The sequence below is a fragment of the Oncorhynchus kisutch genome, linkage group LG27, assembly GCF_002021735.2.
Source record: "Oncorhynchus kisutch isolate 150728-3 linkage group LG27, Okis_V2, whole genome shotgun sequence".
NCBI classification, from domain to species: Eukaryota; Metazoa; Chordata; class Actinopteri; order Salmoniformes; family Salmonidae; genus Oncorhynchus; species Oncorhynchus kisutch.
This window is the reverse complement of record NC_034200.2, coordinates 10037401-10058045: the sequence shown is the minus strand read 5'-3', so window position 1 is coordinate 10058045 and position 20645 is coordinate 10037401. Positions and strand designations below refer to the sequence as shown.

The 20645-nt window shown below is 45.8% G+C and overlaps 1 protein-coding gene across 2 annotated transcripts in view; it reads left to right on the top strand.

The window, feature by feature from the left end:
- The window catches only part of epha4b (eph receptor A4b), a 133600-nt gene that overhangs the window by 17936 nt on the left and 95019 nt on the right, over window positions 1–20645 (top strand). For both annotated transcript variants that reach the window (XM_031806885.1, XM_031806884.1), the window contains exons 2-5: window positions 2130–2194; window positions 13604–13804; window positions 13988–14095; window positions 14404–14755. In XM_031806885.1, coding sequence (XP_031662745.1) covers window positions 2130–2194; window positions 13604–13804; window positions 13988–14095; window positions 14404–14755 — 726 coding nt within the window. The remainder of the gene's footprint in view (window positions 1–2129; window positions 2195–13603; window positions 13805–13987; window positions 14096–14403; window positions 14756–20645) is intronic.

The following is a 20645-nucleotide window of genomic DNA, read 5'->3' as shown; positions in this document are numbered from 1 at the left end:
GCCAGTGAAAAAGAGAGAGAGAGGCAGTGAAAAAGAGAGAGAGAGAGGCAGTGAAAAAGAGAGAGAGAGGCAGTGAAAAAGAGAGAGAGAGGCAGTGAAAGAGAGAGAGAGAGAGGCAGTGAAAAAGAGAGAGAGAGATGCAGTGAAAAAGAGAGAGATAGAGAGGCAGTGAAAAAGAGAGAGAGAGAGGCAGTGAAAAAGAGAGAGAGAGGCAGTGAAAAAGAGAGAGAGAGAGAGGCAGTGAAAAAGAGAGAGAGAGGCAGTGAAAAAGAGAGAGAGAGAGAGGCAGTGAAAAAGAGAGAGAGGCAGTGAAAAAGAGAGAGAGAGGCAGTGAAAAAGAGAGAGAGAGAGAGGCAGTGAAAAAGAGAGAGAGAGGCAGTGAAAAAGAGAGAGAGAGAGGCAGTGAAAAGAGAGAGAGGCAGTGAAAAAGAGAGAGAGAGAGGCAGTGAAAAAGAGAGAGAGGCAGTGAAAAAGAGAGAGAGAGGCAGTGAAAAAGAGAGAGAGAGGCAGTGAAAAAGAGAGAGAGAGAGAGGCAGTGAAAAAGAGAGAGAGAGGCAGTGAAAAAGAGAGAGAGAGGCAGTGAAAAAGAGAGCGACAGAGACAGTGAAAAAGAGAGCGACAGAGACAGCAGAGAAGATGTTGGACTGTTCTAATGGCACTAGTGCTACCTGCGGGCTAGATAAATGTCCCGTGCACACAGCAGACACACTCTCCCTACTGCTTTATTCATTTAGAAATGTCACGTTCAGTGGAGAGGGGAGGCAAATGCGTTTCATTAGCCACCAGGCCCAGGCGCCCTCTGAGAGGAGGAATGTAGAAAGACTCATATCTAAATGTGGAACAGGAGCTAGATGAAAATAAAGCAGTCTACTCTGTTTTCTGCTCCTGGGTGTTGTTCGTCTTTCCCGAGTGGAAAAAAAAGTGTGATATAAAAGATTCATTTTGTACTATAATGTTTTTCGGCATCTTCCAACAAGAATGAATTGGACATCTGGAGAGATGAAGTTCCCCAACTTTTATCTGGTTAGCCCTCATTTGAGATTTGGTTCTACTGTAAGTGCCGAGATTATCCTTGAAAATACTGCCTGTGTCTGTGTTTTGGCACTAGTTCCCCCTGGTTTCCTGGGTCAGTTATTAAAGCCAACTGATGATGTTTCAGGTCAGGAGCCTGGACAGCTGATCTGGGACCTGTGGCTGAGAGCCCGAGGAGTAACTCTCTTTTGGCCTGAGTCAGACCTCTGGCACAGAATGAGAGAAAGAGAGAGATGGAGATGTAGCGAGTGTGAAAGGGAGAGAAGCAGATTGAAAGAGAGGGTGAGAGAGACAGCAGGTAAGAGCGGGCAGATAAGCGAGAGGGCAGAGAAGAGAGAGGGCAGAGAAGAGAGAGGGCAGAGAAGCGAGAGGGCAGAGAAGAGAGAGAGAGAAAGAGAGAGAGCGCACAAGAAGTAACAAAGCAGAGAGCGATAGGGAGATAGAGAGAGGAGGGAGGGAGGGAGATAGAGAGAGGAGGGAGGGAGGGGGCTGGCGGCAGCCTCTGCAGATGGAGGATAATTAAATATTAATGGTTAGCAGTGGTGAGGCCATAATTAGGGCTCAATGGCGTCAGGCAGGGAAAGCACAGTTCACACACCGTGGGAGAAACTGGCTCCATCTGAATCTAAATACACAGCCTTTTAGCTATCTCTTAGCCTTTCTGTCTCAACCTCACTCCTTCTCTCTGTCCGTCCATCCCTCCGTCCTCCTCCATCCGGATATTCCTCTCATTCTTCATCGCTCTCTCTGTTCCCATCTGTCTTCTTTGCTGTCACTCTCACCAGCCCTTGCCTTTCTCTATCCCTCTATCAATCATTTCTTTCTCCATCCATCTCTCCATCCCTCACTCCGTCCCTTTGCTATGGAAAGGGGTAAGGGTGTGTGGTTGAGCCTGTGTGAATCTGAGGCAGTAAATGTTGTTCTAATGTGCTGTTGTAAGTGCTATCCCATTGACCTGGCCTCACCCCCCCCCCCCCCCCCCACCGTTGACAGCACAGATGTTCCGATAACCACGACGGCCCTCCCTTCCTCTGGTGTCTTATTGCTGTAATAGTGTGTGTTGTGTTAACCAGTCTGTTCTCTCTGTCTGTCTGCAGTGACGTTGTTGGACTCCATGTCTGCTCTGGGAAACCTAGGCTGGGAGGCCTACCCTGCCGAGGGGGTGAGTAGCGCTGTGACATCACTTTCTGTACGAGGCGGCCATACTGGATCAATCTTGATCCACAGGCGCTCACACAGACACAAACTTTACCAAACCAACTTTAACCCAGTGTTCATTTTGGCAGTGTGTTTTGACTTAAATATAATGAAGTCTTATATGCTGACCACACCCGTGAGCGTTGCAAAATAAGGGTACACATACATGTTATTCATTCATTGCATCCAAAATGCTCACGCGCATCACCGAGCATCTGTGTAGCCAATCTGTGTAGCCAATCTGTGTAGCCAATCTGTGTAGCCAATCTGTGTAGCCAATCTGTGTAGCCAAGCGCTAAAATAGAACTTGGTTCTATTTGTCATGCTTGATGCGATGCAAGTCCCACCTCTCCCATCTCCTCATTGGGTATTAGGAGCATATAACCACATGGGTGATTGAAAGATGAACTGAGGTCCACACTGCAGTCCAGTTGGTGGTAATGCACTGTAAAGTTGGTTGCCAACCACCATATAAAGTCCAACGAAGAACAAAAAGACTGAAGGCAGAGAGATTACTAGAAACTAACTCGGTTTCCCTTTTATCTCAAATCAAGTCAAATCAAATCAAATCAAATTTTATTTGTCACATACACATGGTTAGCAGATGTTAGTGCGAGTGTAGCGAAATGCTTGTGCTTCTAGTTCCGACAATGCAGTAATAACCAACAAGTAATCTAGCTAACAATTTCAAAACTACTACTATATGTACATAAAGATATATGAATGAGTGATGGTACAGAGCGGCACAGGCAAGATACAGTAGATGGTATTGAGTGCAGTATATACATATGAGATGAGTATGTAAACAAAGTGGCATAGTTAAAGTGGCTAGTGATACATGTATTACATAAGGATGCAGTAGATGATATAGAGTACAGTATATACATATACATATGAGATGAATAATGTAGGGAACATTATATTAGGTAGCATTGTTTAAAGTGGCTAGTGATATATTTTACATCATTTCCCATCAATTCCCATTATTAAAGTGGCTGGAGTTGAGTCAGTGTGTTGGCAGCAGCCACTCAATGTTAGTGGTGGCTGTTTAACAGTCTGATGGCCTTGAGATAGAAACTGTTTTTCAGTCTCTCGGTCCCAGCTTTGATGCACCTGTACTGACCTCGCCTTCTGGATGATAGCGGGGTGAACAGGCAGTGGCTCGGGTGGTTGCTGTCCTTGATGATCTTTATGGCCTTCCTGTGACATCGGGTGGTGTAGGTGTCCTGGAGGGCAGGTAGTTTGCCCCCGGTGATGCGTTGTGCAGACCTCACTACCCTCTGGAGAGCCTTACGGTTGTGGGTGGAGCAGTTGCCGTACCAGGCGGTGATACAGCCCGACAGGATGCTCTCGATTGTGCATCTGTAGAAGTTTGTGAGTGCTTTTGGTGATAAGCCGAATTTCTTCAGCCTCCTGAGGTTGAAGAGTCGCTGCTGCGCCTTCTTCACGATGCTGTCTGTGTGGGTGGACGAATTCAGTTTGTCTGTGATGTGTATGCCGAGGAACTTAAAACTTGCTACCCTCTCCACTACTGTTCCATCGATGTGGATAGGGGGGTGTTCCCTCTGCTGTTTCCTGAAGTCCACAATCATCTCCTTAGTTTTGTTGACGTTGAGTGTGAGGTTATTTTCCTGACACCACACTCCGAGGGCCCTCACCTCCTCCCTGTAGGCCGTCTCGTCGTTGTTGGTAATCAAGCCTACCACTGTTGTGTCGTCCGCAAACTTGATGATTGAGTTGGAGGCGTGCGTGGCCACGCAGTCGTGGGTGATGGGGGGGCAGGGAGTACAGGGCTCAGAACGCACCCTTGTGGGGCCCCAGTGTTGAGGATCAGCGGGGTGGAGATGTTGTTGCCTACCCTCACCACCTGGGGGCGGCCCGTCAGGAAGTCCAGTACCCAGTTGCACAGGGCGGGGTCGAGACCCAGGGTCTCGAGCTTGATGACGAGCTTGGAGGGCACTATGGTGTTAAATGCCGAGCTGTAGTCGATGCCGAGCTGTAGTCGATGAACAGCATTTCACATAGGTATTCCTCTTGTCCAGATGGGTATCTGTGGATTAATTGTCGGAGTAGAGGACCTTGTGCATTTCAGGTAAAATAACAACCCAATGTTTATATCCAAGGACAAATGATCTAGCAACAGCAAGCTAGCTAGCTAAATTGCCATGAATTATTAATGCTTTTCGACCTGTCCCCAAGTTAATACAGTTGGTTCAGAGTTCTTATTGATATTTCAACCTGCGTGTCCTGATCGCGTCTGGTGTGGATTGACAAAATCAACAAGCGAGCGATGGCGCACGCGGACGCCCAGTCTGGTCAGCATGTTAGCCTCGTTTTTGTCATTAGAATAATGATTTAGTCTAGTTATTGTCAAAATGACGAAAACAGAGGGCCATTTTAGTCAACTAAATGCCCTTTCATTGTAGTCACATTTTAGTCACATCACAGTCACATCACATTTGTATTGCCTCATTAACCTATAGTAAACATGAATCACTCACTTTCATGTGCACATACATACATTTGGTCTACCTACACATTTTTCTTCATAACATATTCTATTCTCTTCCCAACAGTAGTCAAATGATACACATATACAGTACATAAGAATAATATTATATTATATAAGAATGATCTTGCCATGGAAATTCCTAATTCAGCCTACATAGATATTGCACATTACATACAAAACAAACAGACACGAGAGCGAGAGAGAAGCCGTGTCTACACTTGACACTGACATGCGACTTCTGCTACCAGAATACGAAGATGGAAATGATACGACGGGTCTAGACACACAAGTCGCTTTGTGGTCTGATTGTGTTCAGATCTGTCTGACCACTTCAGGTGGTGGTCAGGGATGCCTTGTGTGTGGGGTTTTCTCCTCAGTCTGGACGTAATCAGGCTACTGAAAGCACATACAGTGGGCGACGTCATCAGCACTTCTCCCATAAGTCTCCAGAAAACGTATGTTTTGAGTCCGAGAGGCACTTTGTCATTATAACGTTGGAGGAGATATGTTCATGTGCGTAATGTGTTTGGTGGCCTCATAAATGCTAGCCAGCTAGCTAATATTTCGAAAAAAAATATTTTGTTTGGCTATAGTTATGCTAACCCGTTTGCAATCTCTTTAGCTTTGCTTGCTAGCTACAGAGGTTAGCTGGCTAGTTAGCTACAGTAGTTAGATACAGTAGTTAGCAACTGCCATTAGTTGTTGTGTTATCATATTTTGCCTGTTCCACCATTTGTAGAATGCATACTGACATTTGAATATAGTGTGGGAATAGGGAGTCCGGACACAGCAGACACATTTACATGTAGGTGTAGACACATGACGCGTTCGGAATTCCATGATTAGAGCTCTATGATCAGAATAAAAGTCAAACGGGGACTAATGACTTCGAACGGGAGCTAATGACTATTTCGACCAGTGATGTAGTCGAGTCACTAAACCTCGAGTACCAAGTCCCCTGTGCTCAAGTCCGAGTCACGAGTCAAGTCACGAGTCCCTATGGCTGAAGTCTTGAGTCCCAGTGCTCGAGTCCTGGTCCAAGTGCTCAAGTCAGAGTCAATAGGTCAACATTAACTGAAAATAAAGTTATTTACCCAGTCAGACATAGCGTAGTGACAAGAGGAATTTAGTCAATAAATAGTGTATCAGTTTTCGTTGTGCCACCAAATATTTGCATATATGCTACTGATAATGTTACCAGGGCTCCGTTCAGTTGAAAAACATTCTCAGACGTTGCAGATAAAAATTCCATGAGTAGAGCCGCCGTCATTCCTTATTCAACACGTTCCAAAACGTTGTGTCCTGCTGAATGAGCCGCAGGTTGTTAGCTATAGCTAGCTAATGAAGTAACATGACAAAGTGTAGCCGTGACAAATGGTTAATGGTCCGGTCTGCAAGTAACCTAGTTTTAGAACAGCCCGCGATATGCTTTATGGATGTAAAACAAGATGTAACGCCGGTATTATGGGTCATGTCTTTTCAACAGTAGCCTAAGGGCTAAAAACAAGCTACGTTGGTTCCAGAGCCCGTATGTGAAATGCAATGAGAGAAGTGGGAGGGTTGAGCGAGACTACAAATTCAAAGACAAACTACTTTTCTAAAAGCTACTTACTCAAGGGATAGAAAACACATAACTAGACAGTTTTTTTTCTCACTTTTAAGCTCAATTCTGCTATTGTTTAAAAAAAATTGAAACAGGCAAAGGGTAGCTAACCAGAAGTCTGGCGGTGACTGGTTAGCTAACGTGAAGCAAGAGAGTTGCCTGTGCGACGTGTATAATCGAAGGCAGAGCTGGAGCGGGGGCCTGTCTGGCCACACTCATCCCTTGCTCCCCCGCAGCTCACCAGCTGATGTAGACTGTGTCTGCCGGGTGTGTCACATCCTTCCCACTTCTGAACAGAACTGAGCTGTGCATCTGTGCTGCTAATATGAATTGTGCTTATCACCGAAAAGCTCTCAATTGCCAATCAAATCAAATTTTATTTGTCACATACACATGGTTAGCAGATGTTAATGCGAGTGTATCGAAATGCTTGTGCTTCTAGTTCCGACAATGCAGTAATAACCAACGAGTAATCTAACCTAACAATTCCACAACTACTACCTTATACACACAAGTGTAAAGGGATAAAGAATATGTACATAAAGATATATGAATGAGTGATGGTACAGAACGGCATAGGCAAGATGCTGTAGATGGTATAGAGTACAGTATATACATATGAGATGAGTAATGTAGGGTATGTAAACAAAGTGGCATAGTTTAAAGTGGCTAGTGATACATGTATTACATAGAGATGGCAAGATGCAGTAGATGCAGCAAGACGCAGCAGTTTAAATGAGCACAGTATATACATACACATATGAGATGAGTAATGTAGGGTATGTAAACATTATATTAAGTGGCATTGTTTAAAGTGGCTAGTGATACATTTTTACATCAATTTCCATCCATTTCCATTATTAAAGTGGCTGGAGTTGAGTCAGTATGTTGGCAGCAGCCACTCAATGTTAGTGGTGGCTGTTTAACAGTCTGATGGCCTTGAGATAGATCTCTCCAAAACAACATTGTCCAGTCCACCTAGTAGTCAGATTTTAGTCACAGAGATCATTTTGTCTCGTCAAAAAGTTATTTTAGTTTAGGTTATAGTTTTTGTCGGGAATCTAATTTAGTTATGGTCTCGTCAATTGCGACTGAAAAACAGGTGTTTTGACTAATGTTTTTGTCACAATTGTTTTGTTGATGAAAATAACAATGCACTAATCACGACAATAGGCGCTTGTGTAGACCTGAAAGCATTGGATCGGTGGACGTGGCATGAAACTCTGACTCTGGCTGGAGACACTGACATCGGTGAGGTAGTCATTTTATTAGAATCAGTGTGTTGTCTAGAGTGGAGTGCAGGGTGTATTCAGTAGCAGCAATGCAGAGAGAGAGAGAGAGCAGTGGAGGTTAGAGCGATGGCTTCTTAAGCGTTCTATAGCTATATTTGGAGTCTGGAGGGGGAATTTACTAATTATTTCCGCTGCGCTGAAAATAATGTGACAGTCGCTGGCTCCGTTTTTTTGGGGGGGCGACTGCGATTTGGGGAGGGGGTTAATATTTTTGACGTAACACCGGGGTTGAGTTGCGTAACGGGCTGCTGTGAAGGTAACAGCCCAGGAAGTCGCAGAATGCCAGTGTCACGCCTCTTTAGAACACAACAGAGGAATGGAGAGAAAGAATGAACAAATGAAAGGAAATCCGTCAAGAAATAGCAGAGGAATGTTAGTAGAAACCAGCTGAGAGAGAGTGATAGGGGACAGAGAGCTAAAATCTGGAGTGTTTTCTTTCTGTCAGTGAAGGCAGCTTCATTGAAAGGAAGTCGGTGTGATTACAGCCTTGTTTGCTGGCAACACCAAGGCTGTGGGTTTCATTCCAGCGTGAATGCTTAGCTGAATGTATAATGTTAACCACAGACCTGGGTCAAATAGGTATTTCAAATACTTTAGGTATAATCTTGATTGGAGGTGGGTGGAGTTTGCACTTTTTTGGGGACAATCACATTGGTCCCCTTGTATCGGGGCAGGCTAAAACAAACAGTTGACGGTTGGACATATGTATTTCACCCAGGTCTGGTTTACAGTTTGAAATAAAGACCACACTATTTAACACGCCACCTTGCTGGTTCAAGGCGCCTGCTTTGTGCCCGTGCTCTCGCACCCACTAGGTGAGTAGGGGGGGGGGGGGGGGGGGGGGGGGGAGTAGTTACTTCAGATGACATAGGACACACAGGCTGGTTGAGTCATTCCACAGCGCCAGGAGATAACAACAGGGATGATGATACCCTGCATTAGCCTGCATTGCCCTGCATCTCACCTCACAGCAGCCTGAAGTCACCCGAAGAAATAGAGGGAGAGAGAGCGAGGGGTAGAGGGGGGAGAACGAAAGAGAAGCGAGAGAGAGAGAGAGAGAGCGATACAGAGAGAGAGAAAAATAGTGAGAGGGAGGGCAGATAGAAGGAGAGCGAGATAGCGAGTGAGATGGAAAGCGATAGAGAGAATGAGCGAGGGAGAGAATGAGACACTCAGAGTTAAATGATGCAAGATGAACACCCGGCTTTAGCACCAGTAATAACCGGACGATTGACATGCATTTGTCTTTTCACGGTTTTTCTTCTGTTCAAGAACCAGACGTTTAGGCTGTCAACGAGTCTGACATGTGGCAGCAACCCTAGGGAACTGGAAAACGCATTACAGGATACACACCCCTCTCTCTCTTTCTCTCTCTCTCTCTCTCTCTAACACAGAGAAGAAAATGGGAAATTAGTTCTCTCAACGGGAGAGAAAAAGGGAGAAGAGAGACAGAGAGAGGGAGAGAGAGATATAAACAGAGGGCTGAGGTGCTGAGCAGCATGTCTCTCTGGGTCTTGTGTTTCATATAAGGGGGATTATCTAGTTAAACTCGGACCCCTGAACCTGCAGAGAGGTCACACAGACATTCCCACCGTTCAAGATATGGCCTTAGCTGGATAGCTGTCTCTCTTGACTCAATCCACCACCACTTGACCCCCACAGGTCAGACTTAGTACGGCCTGGCCCAGAGCCAGATGTGTGCTGGAGTCTGAGCAGAGCGACCCACTTCTATCACACAACTGGGGTGTTTGTGTTTCTGCGGCAGGATAGAAAACAAACACAACCGGTAATGATATTGCTTGTAGCTCTTTCCTGCAGTCAAATGACCTAGTGGCCTCATGGGTGGAATGTTATTCATATTTTTCATTATTTCATCATTAATAACATTATTTCAAAAAAGCCACCGAAAATCCAGTGTCAAACGGTTTGTTATATTTCAGTCTTCTGTGATGTAAATAAAGTGTAATATTGAGATGCAAAGTCAAAATGTAATACATTTCAACTCTATAGTTCATGTGTGTGAGGTGTATACTTTTCTTTCAAAGTAGATTTGTTTACGACTACCAAGAAACATTCTGTGCGGCCCTGATTTAGCCCACTGCAGTAAAAGGTTCAAATATAGGCCCCATATCTTTATGAATATATTTGGGAGCACCCGCTTTCTCTGCTCTCTCTCTCTCTCTGTCTCTTAGACAGATGTTATTTCAGAGTTTGATGGCCAATTATGTATAAGTATCTGTAACTACAAGATGATTGCGGGGGGAAATTATGTTAAGCCAATGAAGGGTTTAACCCGAGTCCTGATGCGACGGTTTTTACCCCGCTTCAAAGCAATCAGGCCAGCTTCGTTGTGATTTGTCGAGGGATTAGAACGCTCAAAGAGGAAAGTTCTGTCCAGAATGCTAATTAGCGGTCAAACTGAAATGCCATCGCTATAGCAACAGGTTCACCGTGTGTGTGTGTGTGTGTGTGTGTGTGTGTGTGTGTGTGTGTGTGTGTGTGTGTGTGTGTGTGTGTGTGTGTGTGTGTGTGCGTGTGTGTTCGGTGATTGAGAGAGAGGGGCTAAACTCTCCAACCTGTCTAAACAGTTCTCTCTTTTTCACATCATCCATATGAATTACTTCAGAATTATTTTGTTTAGATAGAAAGTATAGGCTTGTTAGTTTCAATTGAACGTTGGGTTGATTTTCTCGTATTTCCTGGTGAGGGAGGAGGCTTTTAGAAAAAATAAGAATATCATTTGATTCTACCTGTACTATATGTTGGAAATGAATAGTCTGTTGTTGGGCGATATGGCCAAAGTATCATATTACAGTGTTTTTCAAATTTCTTACAGTATTTGATGGTATTTAATGTTTTTGAATAAGACATTTGCTTTATGAGTAGGGTGTGACCCTAGGGTGGCAACACATACTGTTCTTTCTAATTGATTTCAATAAGTCTTCCTAAATTCTGATGGTTTATACTGTTAAATTAAACTTCAACCCCCAAGAAAATTCTGCATTTTCATACATTCACACAATTCTGCATTACCTGCACTCATTTGAGATCATTATCACACTGCCACGTAGGGCTGTACGATATTGGCAAAAAATGTAGGCCTTATTTTTAACCAAATGTTGCAATTATCATTATAATTCCATAGTTCAAATATAATAGTGGGCACTTTGAAAACAGTGTTGTTTGACATGATAATGAAGAAAACGGCCAGAGAGGAGTTATTGTTACAGGGTAGGAACCAAAGTGTTGGTCAGTGTTTCCTAGGGGACACTATAATCTTTGGCTACATGAAATGTTTTCTCTTAGCTACCTAATCCTCTTCAGCTTAGAAGATACTATTGCACAAACAACTGATTTAGGCCTACACCATCACTGGTATCAGGCTGTAGCTAGCTGCGTTTCCTCTGACTAGCCCGTGCTTAAAAAACACAAACTAGCTGTTTGCAAACTGAAGAAACACAAACTAATAGTGTAATTATAGAACGCTTGTAGATTCACATTAAGAAGTGGAAACAACATTGTTGCATGTGCTGCATTGACCATGTAGGCTGAAATCAAGTGTCTCGTGGTCGAGCAACAACAAATGCGCTGCTCCTTGAGTGACAGGGCTAGACCTGTGTGGAAAGCGGCATGGAGAGAGAGAGAGAGAGAGACAGCGGATATAAATGACTCAAGTAGCGGAGTAAAGTATAAAAATGTACATTACAGGCTGCATATCACGATTTATCAATACCGGTATATAGTCAAATACACTGTACCACCCAGCCCTAATCTATTATTTCAGAACATTGGACTAAGAGTTCATCACTGAGAGAACTGAGGAAAGGATTTGGTGAGGCGCGGATTTCGGTGAAGCACGTCCTTAGGTAGAGAGATAGTAAAGAAACCCACCTGGCCGCGAGACCAAACTGCCTGACAATCACCAGACTCTTTCACATGGAAACAGCTCCATAAACAAGCGAGGAAGTCTGTGTAGTCCTTACACTCAACCTCCGCTCTGAGGGAAATAAACAAAACGTCACGAAACCCTCTTTTTTCCTCAATAGCTATCCTCTTTAACTCCATAATCACCGCTCTCTAGGGAACTAGCTGCGCGTGTGTGCCTCTGTGCAGTGTGTGTGTGTGTGTGTGTGTGTACAGCCGTGTATGCCCTCTCAGTCTCCTGTGATGTCCGACTGGTCCCGCTCCACACAGATGGGTCCGTTTAGCTGCCAGCCGCGTCTGTAATTTACCCGCATTCATTCCTCCCTCGGTTTTTCTCTCTCTCTATCCTCATCTGTCGTTCTCTCTCTCTCTCTCTCTCTCTCGATCCTCATCTGTTGTTTTTGTTCTTCCAACTGATGAAATAGAATGAGAGAGAGAGAGAGAGAGAAAGAGAGAGAGAGAGAGGGAGGGAGAGAGAGGGAGGGAGAGGATGAGAGTTGGCCTCAAGTAGAACGCAACTCGTTTTCTATGTCGCTGGTACTCATGACATCATCGTAGTTATAGCCTGTACACAGGGCATAGGGGTTCCCTTGGCCAGGTCAATTGGTCTGTAATATTCCTGGCCCTCCCTATGACAAACTCCTAAATTGTTTCCTCCGTGCTACTCTAGTCCCAGCTCAGGAGCCAGCCCTGTGGAAGGCCCAGTGGATTAAAAGCAGCTGACTGAGAGTCTGTTTCCGTCTGTTTTAGTACTCAAGACTTTAGGTGAAATGTGTCAAGCCTTTGCCGGCTTGTCGACCTGTCGAGTTCAATTATCCCCAAAATCTGAGCTTTTTCTTTCGAGTCTACAACCCCCTTGTCTTTCTCTGTCCTTTTCTCACTTTCTTTCTCTCCTTTGCCTGTCTTAAACCCCCTGTCTTTCTCTTTCTCTCTCAATCCTGCATTCTCTCTCCTTTCTTCATTCTTTCTCTCTCTCTCTCTCTCTCTCTTTCTGTCTCTCTCTCTCTCTCTCTCTCTCTCTCTCTCTCTCTCTCTCTCTCTCTCTCTCGCTCTCTGTCTTTCTTCTCGCTCTCTCTCTCTCTCCTTTCTTCATTCTCTCTCTCTCTCTCTCTCGCTCTCTCTCTCTCTCTCTCTCTCGCTCTCTGTCTTTCTTCTCGCTCTCTCTCCTGTCTATCTCCACTCCAGTATAATTTGCATCCCATCCGAGTGAAATTAGAAGGAAAGTTTTGCAATAGCCAGCTGCACTGACCAGAAAATAGTTTCCTTTGTGTGTGTGTGTGTGTCTGAGGTTGAATGTTGAAATGTGATATGTGTTCATCAGTCAGTAGTCTATACAGAGCCTGAAAAGAGACTGGTACTCTGAACTGAGAAGGTGGTCTGTGCATCTCCTCACCCCAAATGAGATTCATACTGAGTTGGCTCATTGTGTGTGTCTGTGTGTGTGTGTGTGTGTGCGTGTGCACGACTGTGTTTTTAAGCCTAGCTGTCTGCTTCCCCTTTGGTAGGTCCTGGTCCCTGAAACTCTATGAAACCACACTGGTTTATTTTCCTTTCCTTGAAGGAATAGAAATGTTTTCTCTCTCATGCGAGAAGTGTTCTGAATTACTTCTCTGAGCACAAGTGGAAACAGATGGCAATATATGAGGGGAGACAAAGTAGCTCTGTCCTACGTCTCTCTCCAGATCAAGGACACACACACACATACACATACACACACATAGTCACTCTCACACACACACACACACACACACACACTCGCACCCACACACACACACACACACACACACACACGCACACACACACTCGCACCCACACACACTCACACTCACGCACACACACATCCACGCACACACATCCACACACATACACACAAACACACAAATGCACATGTATGAAAACACGCATACACATGCACGTGCGCGCACTATAATGTGATTACTTAAATGTACACAGATGTTTTTTTGTCACTTAAATACACACGCATACCCCCCCCCCCGCCCTGCAATCCTCTAACCCCCCCCCCTTCTCTCTCTCTCTCTGCAGTGGGAGGAGATCAGTGTGATGGATGAGAGGAACACTCCCATGCGTACCTACCAGGTGTGCAACGTGATGGAGGCCAGTCAGAACAACTGGCTGAGGACGCGACACATCGCCCGCGACGGAGCGCAGCGCGTCTACATCGAGATCAAGTTCACCCTCCGAGACTGTAACAGCCTGCCTGGAGTACCCGGCACCTGCAAAGAGGTCTGTCTGCTCATGGTTTCCATTCTGTCGACAATTGTCCAATACTCCTTGCTTCAAGGCCACGTTTGACTGAAATGTCATAACGTGGTCTTTCGGTCAAACCGTTTTCCATAGAGCTACGGCATAACAAAATGGCAAAAAAAAAATATTCAAATGCAAAATGTCCATTTGTGTGTTTCCCAGACGTTCAACATGTTCTACTATGAGTCCAACAACGCCAACCTGTGGTTCATCAAGGAGAGTCAGTACATCAAGATAGACACCATCGCTGCTGACGAGAGCTTCACACAGGTCAGTGGAAACCCAGACTCCCAAAGGGAGAGGTTGCCTCTAACTACAGATCTAGGATCAGAGTACCTTACCCCCCAATCCTAACATTAACCTCAGATTTCCCGAACCATTCTTATCTTAAGCATTAGGAGGATGAAACAAGTTCTGACTGGACATGGAGTTAAGGGCAACTTACATACTGAGGTCAAAAGAATCCCCGTAATAATGATGACCATAAACATCCTTTCCTACTACGGCCGTTCTAGCTGAAACAGAACTGTAAAATAGGCCAACGTTTTACTAAATCTGGTTGCTTTCCCTCTCTCTAGGTGGATGTGGGCGACCGTGTGATGAAGCTTAACACAGAGGTGCGTGACATCAGCAACCTGAGTAAGAAGGGGTTCTACCTGGCCTTCCAGGACCTGGGAGCCTGCATCGCTCTGGTCTCTGTCCGTGTCTTCTACAAGAAGTGTCCCCTCACCGTGCTCAACCTGGCCCAGTTCCCCGACACCGTCACGGGGGGCGACTCGGCCCTGGTGGAGGTCAGAGGGCTGTGTGTGAACGCGTCAGAGGAGTTCGAGGCCCCCAGGATGTACTGTAGCGCCGACGGGGGCTGGCTGGTGCCCATCGGGAGGTGTGTGTGCAAGCCGGGGTACGAGGAGCATAAAGACTTGTGCCAACGTAAGTGTATTTAACTTCATTTCTTGAACTGGATTGTTGCTTAAGGGCTTGTAACCACACATCAGCTAGCCAGTGGCGGCTGCTGAGGGGAGGACGGCTCGTAATAATGGCCGGAACATGTGAATTTCAGTGACAGGTTTTTGGAGAACCTTTCGGAAACCTGAACAAGCGTCCCGGCAAACAGGATGCTAGGCCGCAGATATCTTTCCCCCACCGTGGTATCGCGATACTTGGCCCGGTATCATATTGTTTGTTAAGTGTTGGTATCGGGACAAGCCTAGTCCTGATAGATCTAGATCTAGTACTCTACTTAGAACAGAGAAACTGTTCCAGAGAGAGTATGAATACAGATAGACGCCAGCGTTGTGGAAAACAATGTGGTTTACCGGGATGGAATGATAACGACTGTGGGTATGTGGGTTACTACCCCCTGTTGGGTAAGGCTGTGTGTGGGTGTGTGTGTGTGTGTGTTAGGCAACCCCCTTATGTAGCGAGGACAATGTTATGAAAGAGAAGGTCGGGAATTGCTTGGAGGCAGCTTGTGTTTGTGAGTGTCTGAGCGAGCGAGAAGAAGCGTACGTACCATTTGGAGGTAGTGGAGGAGAGGGGATGCCTCAGGTAGCAGAGTATTAAGTTGTTAAACTCCACAGATTTGAGAGTGTGTGTGTGTGTGTGTGTGTGTGTGTGTGTGTGTGTGTGTGTGGTGCGTGCGTGCGTGCGTGCGTGCGTGCGTGCGTGCGTGCGTGCGTGCGTGTGTGTGTGTGTGTGTGTGTGTGTGTGTGTGTGTGTGTGTGTGTGTGTGTGTGTCAGCTGACCATTATCTTCCCTTGCTAGAGCTGTCTTAGGCTCAGTTGTGAGAACTCGACCCCGTGGTACTGCATGTAGGTAGGCTGTTTGTTTGTCTGGTAAGATGCAGCTGAACATGCACAAGCTTCCTCACGAGTCCTTTGGGAATGTAGATTACAGTACCAATCCTTGTGCTCCGAAGTTCCTAGGAATATAATTGAATAAGAAGAATGGCGAACGTGCAGAGAGACGGCCGAATTTTAGATGCGATTTCATTGTGTTTTAGCACCACCCGCTATGTTCGAAGGATCAACGCGCCAATAATCAGCACAATCTGCTTTTTCAAATTGCCGGCATCTTGACTCTAAAATTGGGATCATCTATACTCTGCAACAAAAAAAAGAGTAACGAGAGCCATGTACAATATGGCATGAAGGCCCCCATCTTTATGCACATCTGCTATTATTGTGTGCTGGGTGCCTTTCACTGTGAGATCATCGTTGTGTCAGATAACTATATTGGAATTACCACAGTTTCACTGCTGAACACTATTTTACGAACTCTCAGTTAAAACTTCATTGCAACTCCAGGTCCAGGCTAACACAGCAAGGCGTTTCACCTCTGGGCAATGTCACGCGTTAACGAAGACACACTCCCACTATAAAAATGGCCATATCTTTTTTTTTACAATCAGGGCCAAGTAATGCTATGTATGTTTTTATAGGTATTTGTTCATGCTTTAATGCAATACTAACAAGTACTTGTTCAAATATATACTTGTTTTTATTTGAACAATTACTTGTTACTATTGTAAGATACACTGAGTACACCAAACATTAGGAACACCTATCGTCAGGTCATGGAGTCTAGGAGGTGTCGAAAGTGTTGACTCCAATGCTTCCCACAGTTGTGTGCTTCCCACAGTGCTTCCCACAGTTGTGTCATGTTGGTTGGATGTCCTTTGGGTGGTGGACCATTCGTGATACACATGCGAGACATGTTTGAGCGTGAAAAACCCGGCAGCGTTGCAGTTCTTGACACAGACCGGTGCGCCTGACACCTACTACCCTGTTCAAAGAAACTGAAATATTTTGCCTTGCCCATTCACCCTGAATGGCACGCATACACACATACACAATCCATGCCTCAATTGTCCCAAGGCTTAATAAAACTCCTTCTCTAACCGGTCTCCTCCCCTTCATCTACACTGATTGAAGTGGATTTAACAAGTCAATAAAGGATCATAGCTTCAACCTGGATTCACTTGGTGAGTCTGTCATTGAAAGCTCAGGTATGTTTTGTATACGGTGCATTTCGGAAAGAATTCAGACCACTTGAAATCGTACAAATTTTGTTGCGTTACAGCCTTATTCTAAAACGGATTAAATCGGTGTTCCCCCTCATCAATCTACATACAATACCGCTTCATGAAAAAGCCAAAAATGTTTTTAGAAATATTAGCAAATTTATAAAATAGAAAACAATTAAAAATCACATTTATATAAGTATTCAGACCCTTTATTGTTGAAGCACCTTTGGCAGCGATTACAGCCTCGAGCTTCTCCCATTCTTCTCTGCAGATCCTCTCAAGCGTTGCTGTACAGCTACTTTCAGGTCTCTCCAGAGATGTTCGATCGGGTTCATGTCCGGGCTTTGTCTGAACCCCTCAAGGACATCCAGAGACTTGTCACGAAGTCACTCCTGCGTTATCTTGGCTGTGTGCTTAGGGTCGTTGTCCTGTTGGAAGGTGAACCTTCGCCCCAGTCTGAGGGCCTGAGCGCTCTGGAACAGGATCTCTCTGTACTTTGCTCTGTTCATCTTTCCGTCGATCCTGACTAGTCTCTGCTGCTGAAAAACATCCCCACAGCATGATGCTGCCACCACCAGGCTTTATCGTAGGACTGGTGGCAGGTTTCCTCCAGACGTGACGCTTGGCATTCAGGCCAATTAGTTCAATCTTGGTTTCATCAGACCAGAGAATCTTGTTTCTCATTGTCTGAGAGTTGTTTGTGTGCCTTTTTGGCAAACTCTAAGCGGGCTGTCGTGCCTTTTACTGAGGAGTGGCTTCCGTCTGGCCACTCTACCATAAAGCCCTGATTGGTGGAGCGCTGCAGAGATGTTTTTGTCCTTCTGGAAGGTTCTCCTATCTCCACAGTGGAACTCTGGAGCTTTGTCAGAGTGACCATCTGGTTTTTGGTCACCTCCCCGACCAAGGCCCTTCCCCCTCTGAATGCTGCAAACAAACCTTTGTGTGGAGACGACTCTCAAATAAACATTACCTATGGGCATTAATATGGAGTTGGTCCCCCCTTTGCTGCAATAACAGCCTCCGCTCATCTGGGAAGGCTTTCCACTAGATGTTGGAACATTGCTGCTGGGACTTACTTCCATTCAGCCACAAGAGCATTAGTGAGGTCTGGCGCTGATGTTGGGCGATTAGGCCTGGCTCGCAATCAGCGTTTCAATTCATCCCAAAGGTGTTCGATGGGGTTGAGGTCAGGGCTCTGTGCAGGCCAGTCAAATTCTCCCCCACCGATCTCAACAAACAATTTCTGTATGGACCTCACTTTGTGCACAGGGGCATTGTCATCCCCAAACTGTTACCACAAAGTTGGAAGCACAAAATCATCTAGAATGTCATTGTACGCTGTATCTTTAAGATTTCCCTTCACTGGAGCTAAGGGGCCTAGCCCACCAAACTTTACAGTTGGCACTATGCATTGGGGCAGGTAACGTTCTACTGCCATTCACGAAACCATATGGTGATCTTAGGCTTGGGTGTGGCTATGGTGATCTTAGGTTTGGGTGTGGCTGCTCGTCCATGGAAGCCCATTTCATGAAGCTCTCTTGACGAACAGTTCTTGTGCTGGCGTTGCTTCCAGAGGCAGTTTGGAACTCACTATTGCAACCGTGGACAGGTCGATTTTTACATGGTACGCGCTTCAGCACTCTGTCCTGTTCTGTGAGCTTGTGTGGCCTACCACCTCACAGCTGAGCCGATGTTGCTCCTAGACGTTTCCACTTCACATAACAGCACTTACAGTTGACCGGGGCAGCTCTAGCAGTGCAGACATTTGATGAACTGACTTGTTGGAAAGGTGGCATCCCATGACGGTGTCACGTTGAAAGTCACTGAGCTCTCCAGTAAGACCATTCTACTGCCAATGTTTGTCTATGGAGATTGCATGGCTGTGTGCTCAATTTTATACACCTGTCAGCAATGGGTAGGTAGAACTTACCCTAGATCTTTACATTGTAATTCCATTGACGATTGTCTGGTCTTGATCAATATTGCATCTTTTAAAAGAAGACCTAAACGTTAAGAATAACTATGTCAATAATCACTCAGCTTTTAACAAATAGGTCTGGAGGTCACAAAGAGACGTGACACCCCTGTGTAACGCTCTAATGTGCCCCCAGAAGCACAGCACAATGCTTTTAGTACTAAACACACTGCTCCAAACAAAAAAAGAAGGTGTCTGCCCCGCCCTCACAGCTACTCAGAGCTTCTGAAGAGCTTCCACAGGGAAAAGTAAGGTAACACTGACTCACTAATGCATTTAAATCAGCCTGGCTCTCGCTCTCTCTCTTCCCCCTTTCTTACTCTCTTGTCTCTCTATCTCTCGCTCCACCCCCATCCCTCTCTCATCCCTCCTTTTTGTCTCCCTCTCCCCTTTTCTCTTTTGTACTGTGTGAGGTGTTAATGGAATCATTACTGCTCCGGTCCCTGTCAGACACCCAAACAACCAGACTCCTCCAATTATATATAATATGTTATCTTTCCCCATTTGCTAGTTTTTGCTGCTGTTCTCTTGTTCTGTAATGGTACTGCTGTCTCCCTTCACCTAGCGCCCCTTTCATCTCCCTCTCTCTAGACAGACAGCCAACAGAGGTAGAAAGAGAGCGAGACCGAGAGCTTTTTACTTACGCAACTCACCCTTGTCCTCCATCTTCCTCCAACTCCCTCTCTTAAACGTACTCTTAATCCCCCTTCTCCCCTATGCACTTTCTCTCTCTCTCTCTCTCTCTCTCTCTCTCTCTCTCTCTCTCTCTCTCTCTCTCTCTCCCTCTCCCTCTCCCTCTCCCCCTCTCTCCCTCTTTCTCTCTCTCTCCCTCTCCCTCCCTCCCTCCCTCCCTCCCTCCCTCCCTCCCTCCCTCCCTCCCTCCCTCCCTCCCTCCCCTCCCTCCCTCTTTCTCTTTATTTTTTCTCTCTCTCTCTCTCCCCCCCCCTCTCTCTTTCTCTCTCTTTCTCTCTCTCCCCCCCTCTCTCTCTTTCTCTCTCTTTCTCTCTCTCTCCCCCCCCTCTCTCTCTCTCTTTCTCTCTCTTTCTCGCTCTCTTTCTTTTCTCTCTCTCTCTCTCGCTCTCTCTCTCTCTCTCTCTCTCTAGCTGTCCGTTGTGTCACTAAGGGGCTTGGGGACCTCTGGACTGATGATTCTGCTCTCCCCCTCTTTAAACATTTATAAGCCATGGATCTCTCTTTCCTCTCTTTCTCTTTTTCGTAAAGCAAAAAGCAAAACAGAAATGTAAATGATAGTTGAGGTAACAGGATGTGTGCGTGTGTTTTTAGTCCCTTTAGTAATGAATTGACTGTATTTAAGTCAGATGAGATATCATGTTAGGAGCTCTCTCTCTCTCTTTCTGTTTGTCACTCTCCATTTCTCTCCTTACTCTCTCCATGTCTGTATTTTACACCCCCGCTCTCCCTCCCTATCTCCCTCTCTGCTCTCCTATTGGCTGTGAAGCCTACATTCACATGAATTCATCCTCATCTGCCCTGTTACTGGGGTTACATAATCATCCAATACACACACACTCTCTCTTTCTCTCTCTCTCTCACACACACTCCTCCCTGTCTCCCTCTCTCCTGCGTGTGTCAGTGTGTCTCTCTGTCAGTGAGCAGTGTGTGTGTGGATGTTCCTGCAGCCTGTGGGTCTATCCTGGGGCTCCACAGTGAAGAACCACGCTGTAGAGCTGTCTGGCCCTGACAGCACCAATTACTGAACCTCTGGACAGAGAGAGGAGAGAGGGAGGAGAGGAGCGAGAGGAGCGAGGGACAGCACACCTGTCCTCCTCAGCAGCCTCTGCCCATATCTCTAGCACGTC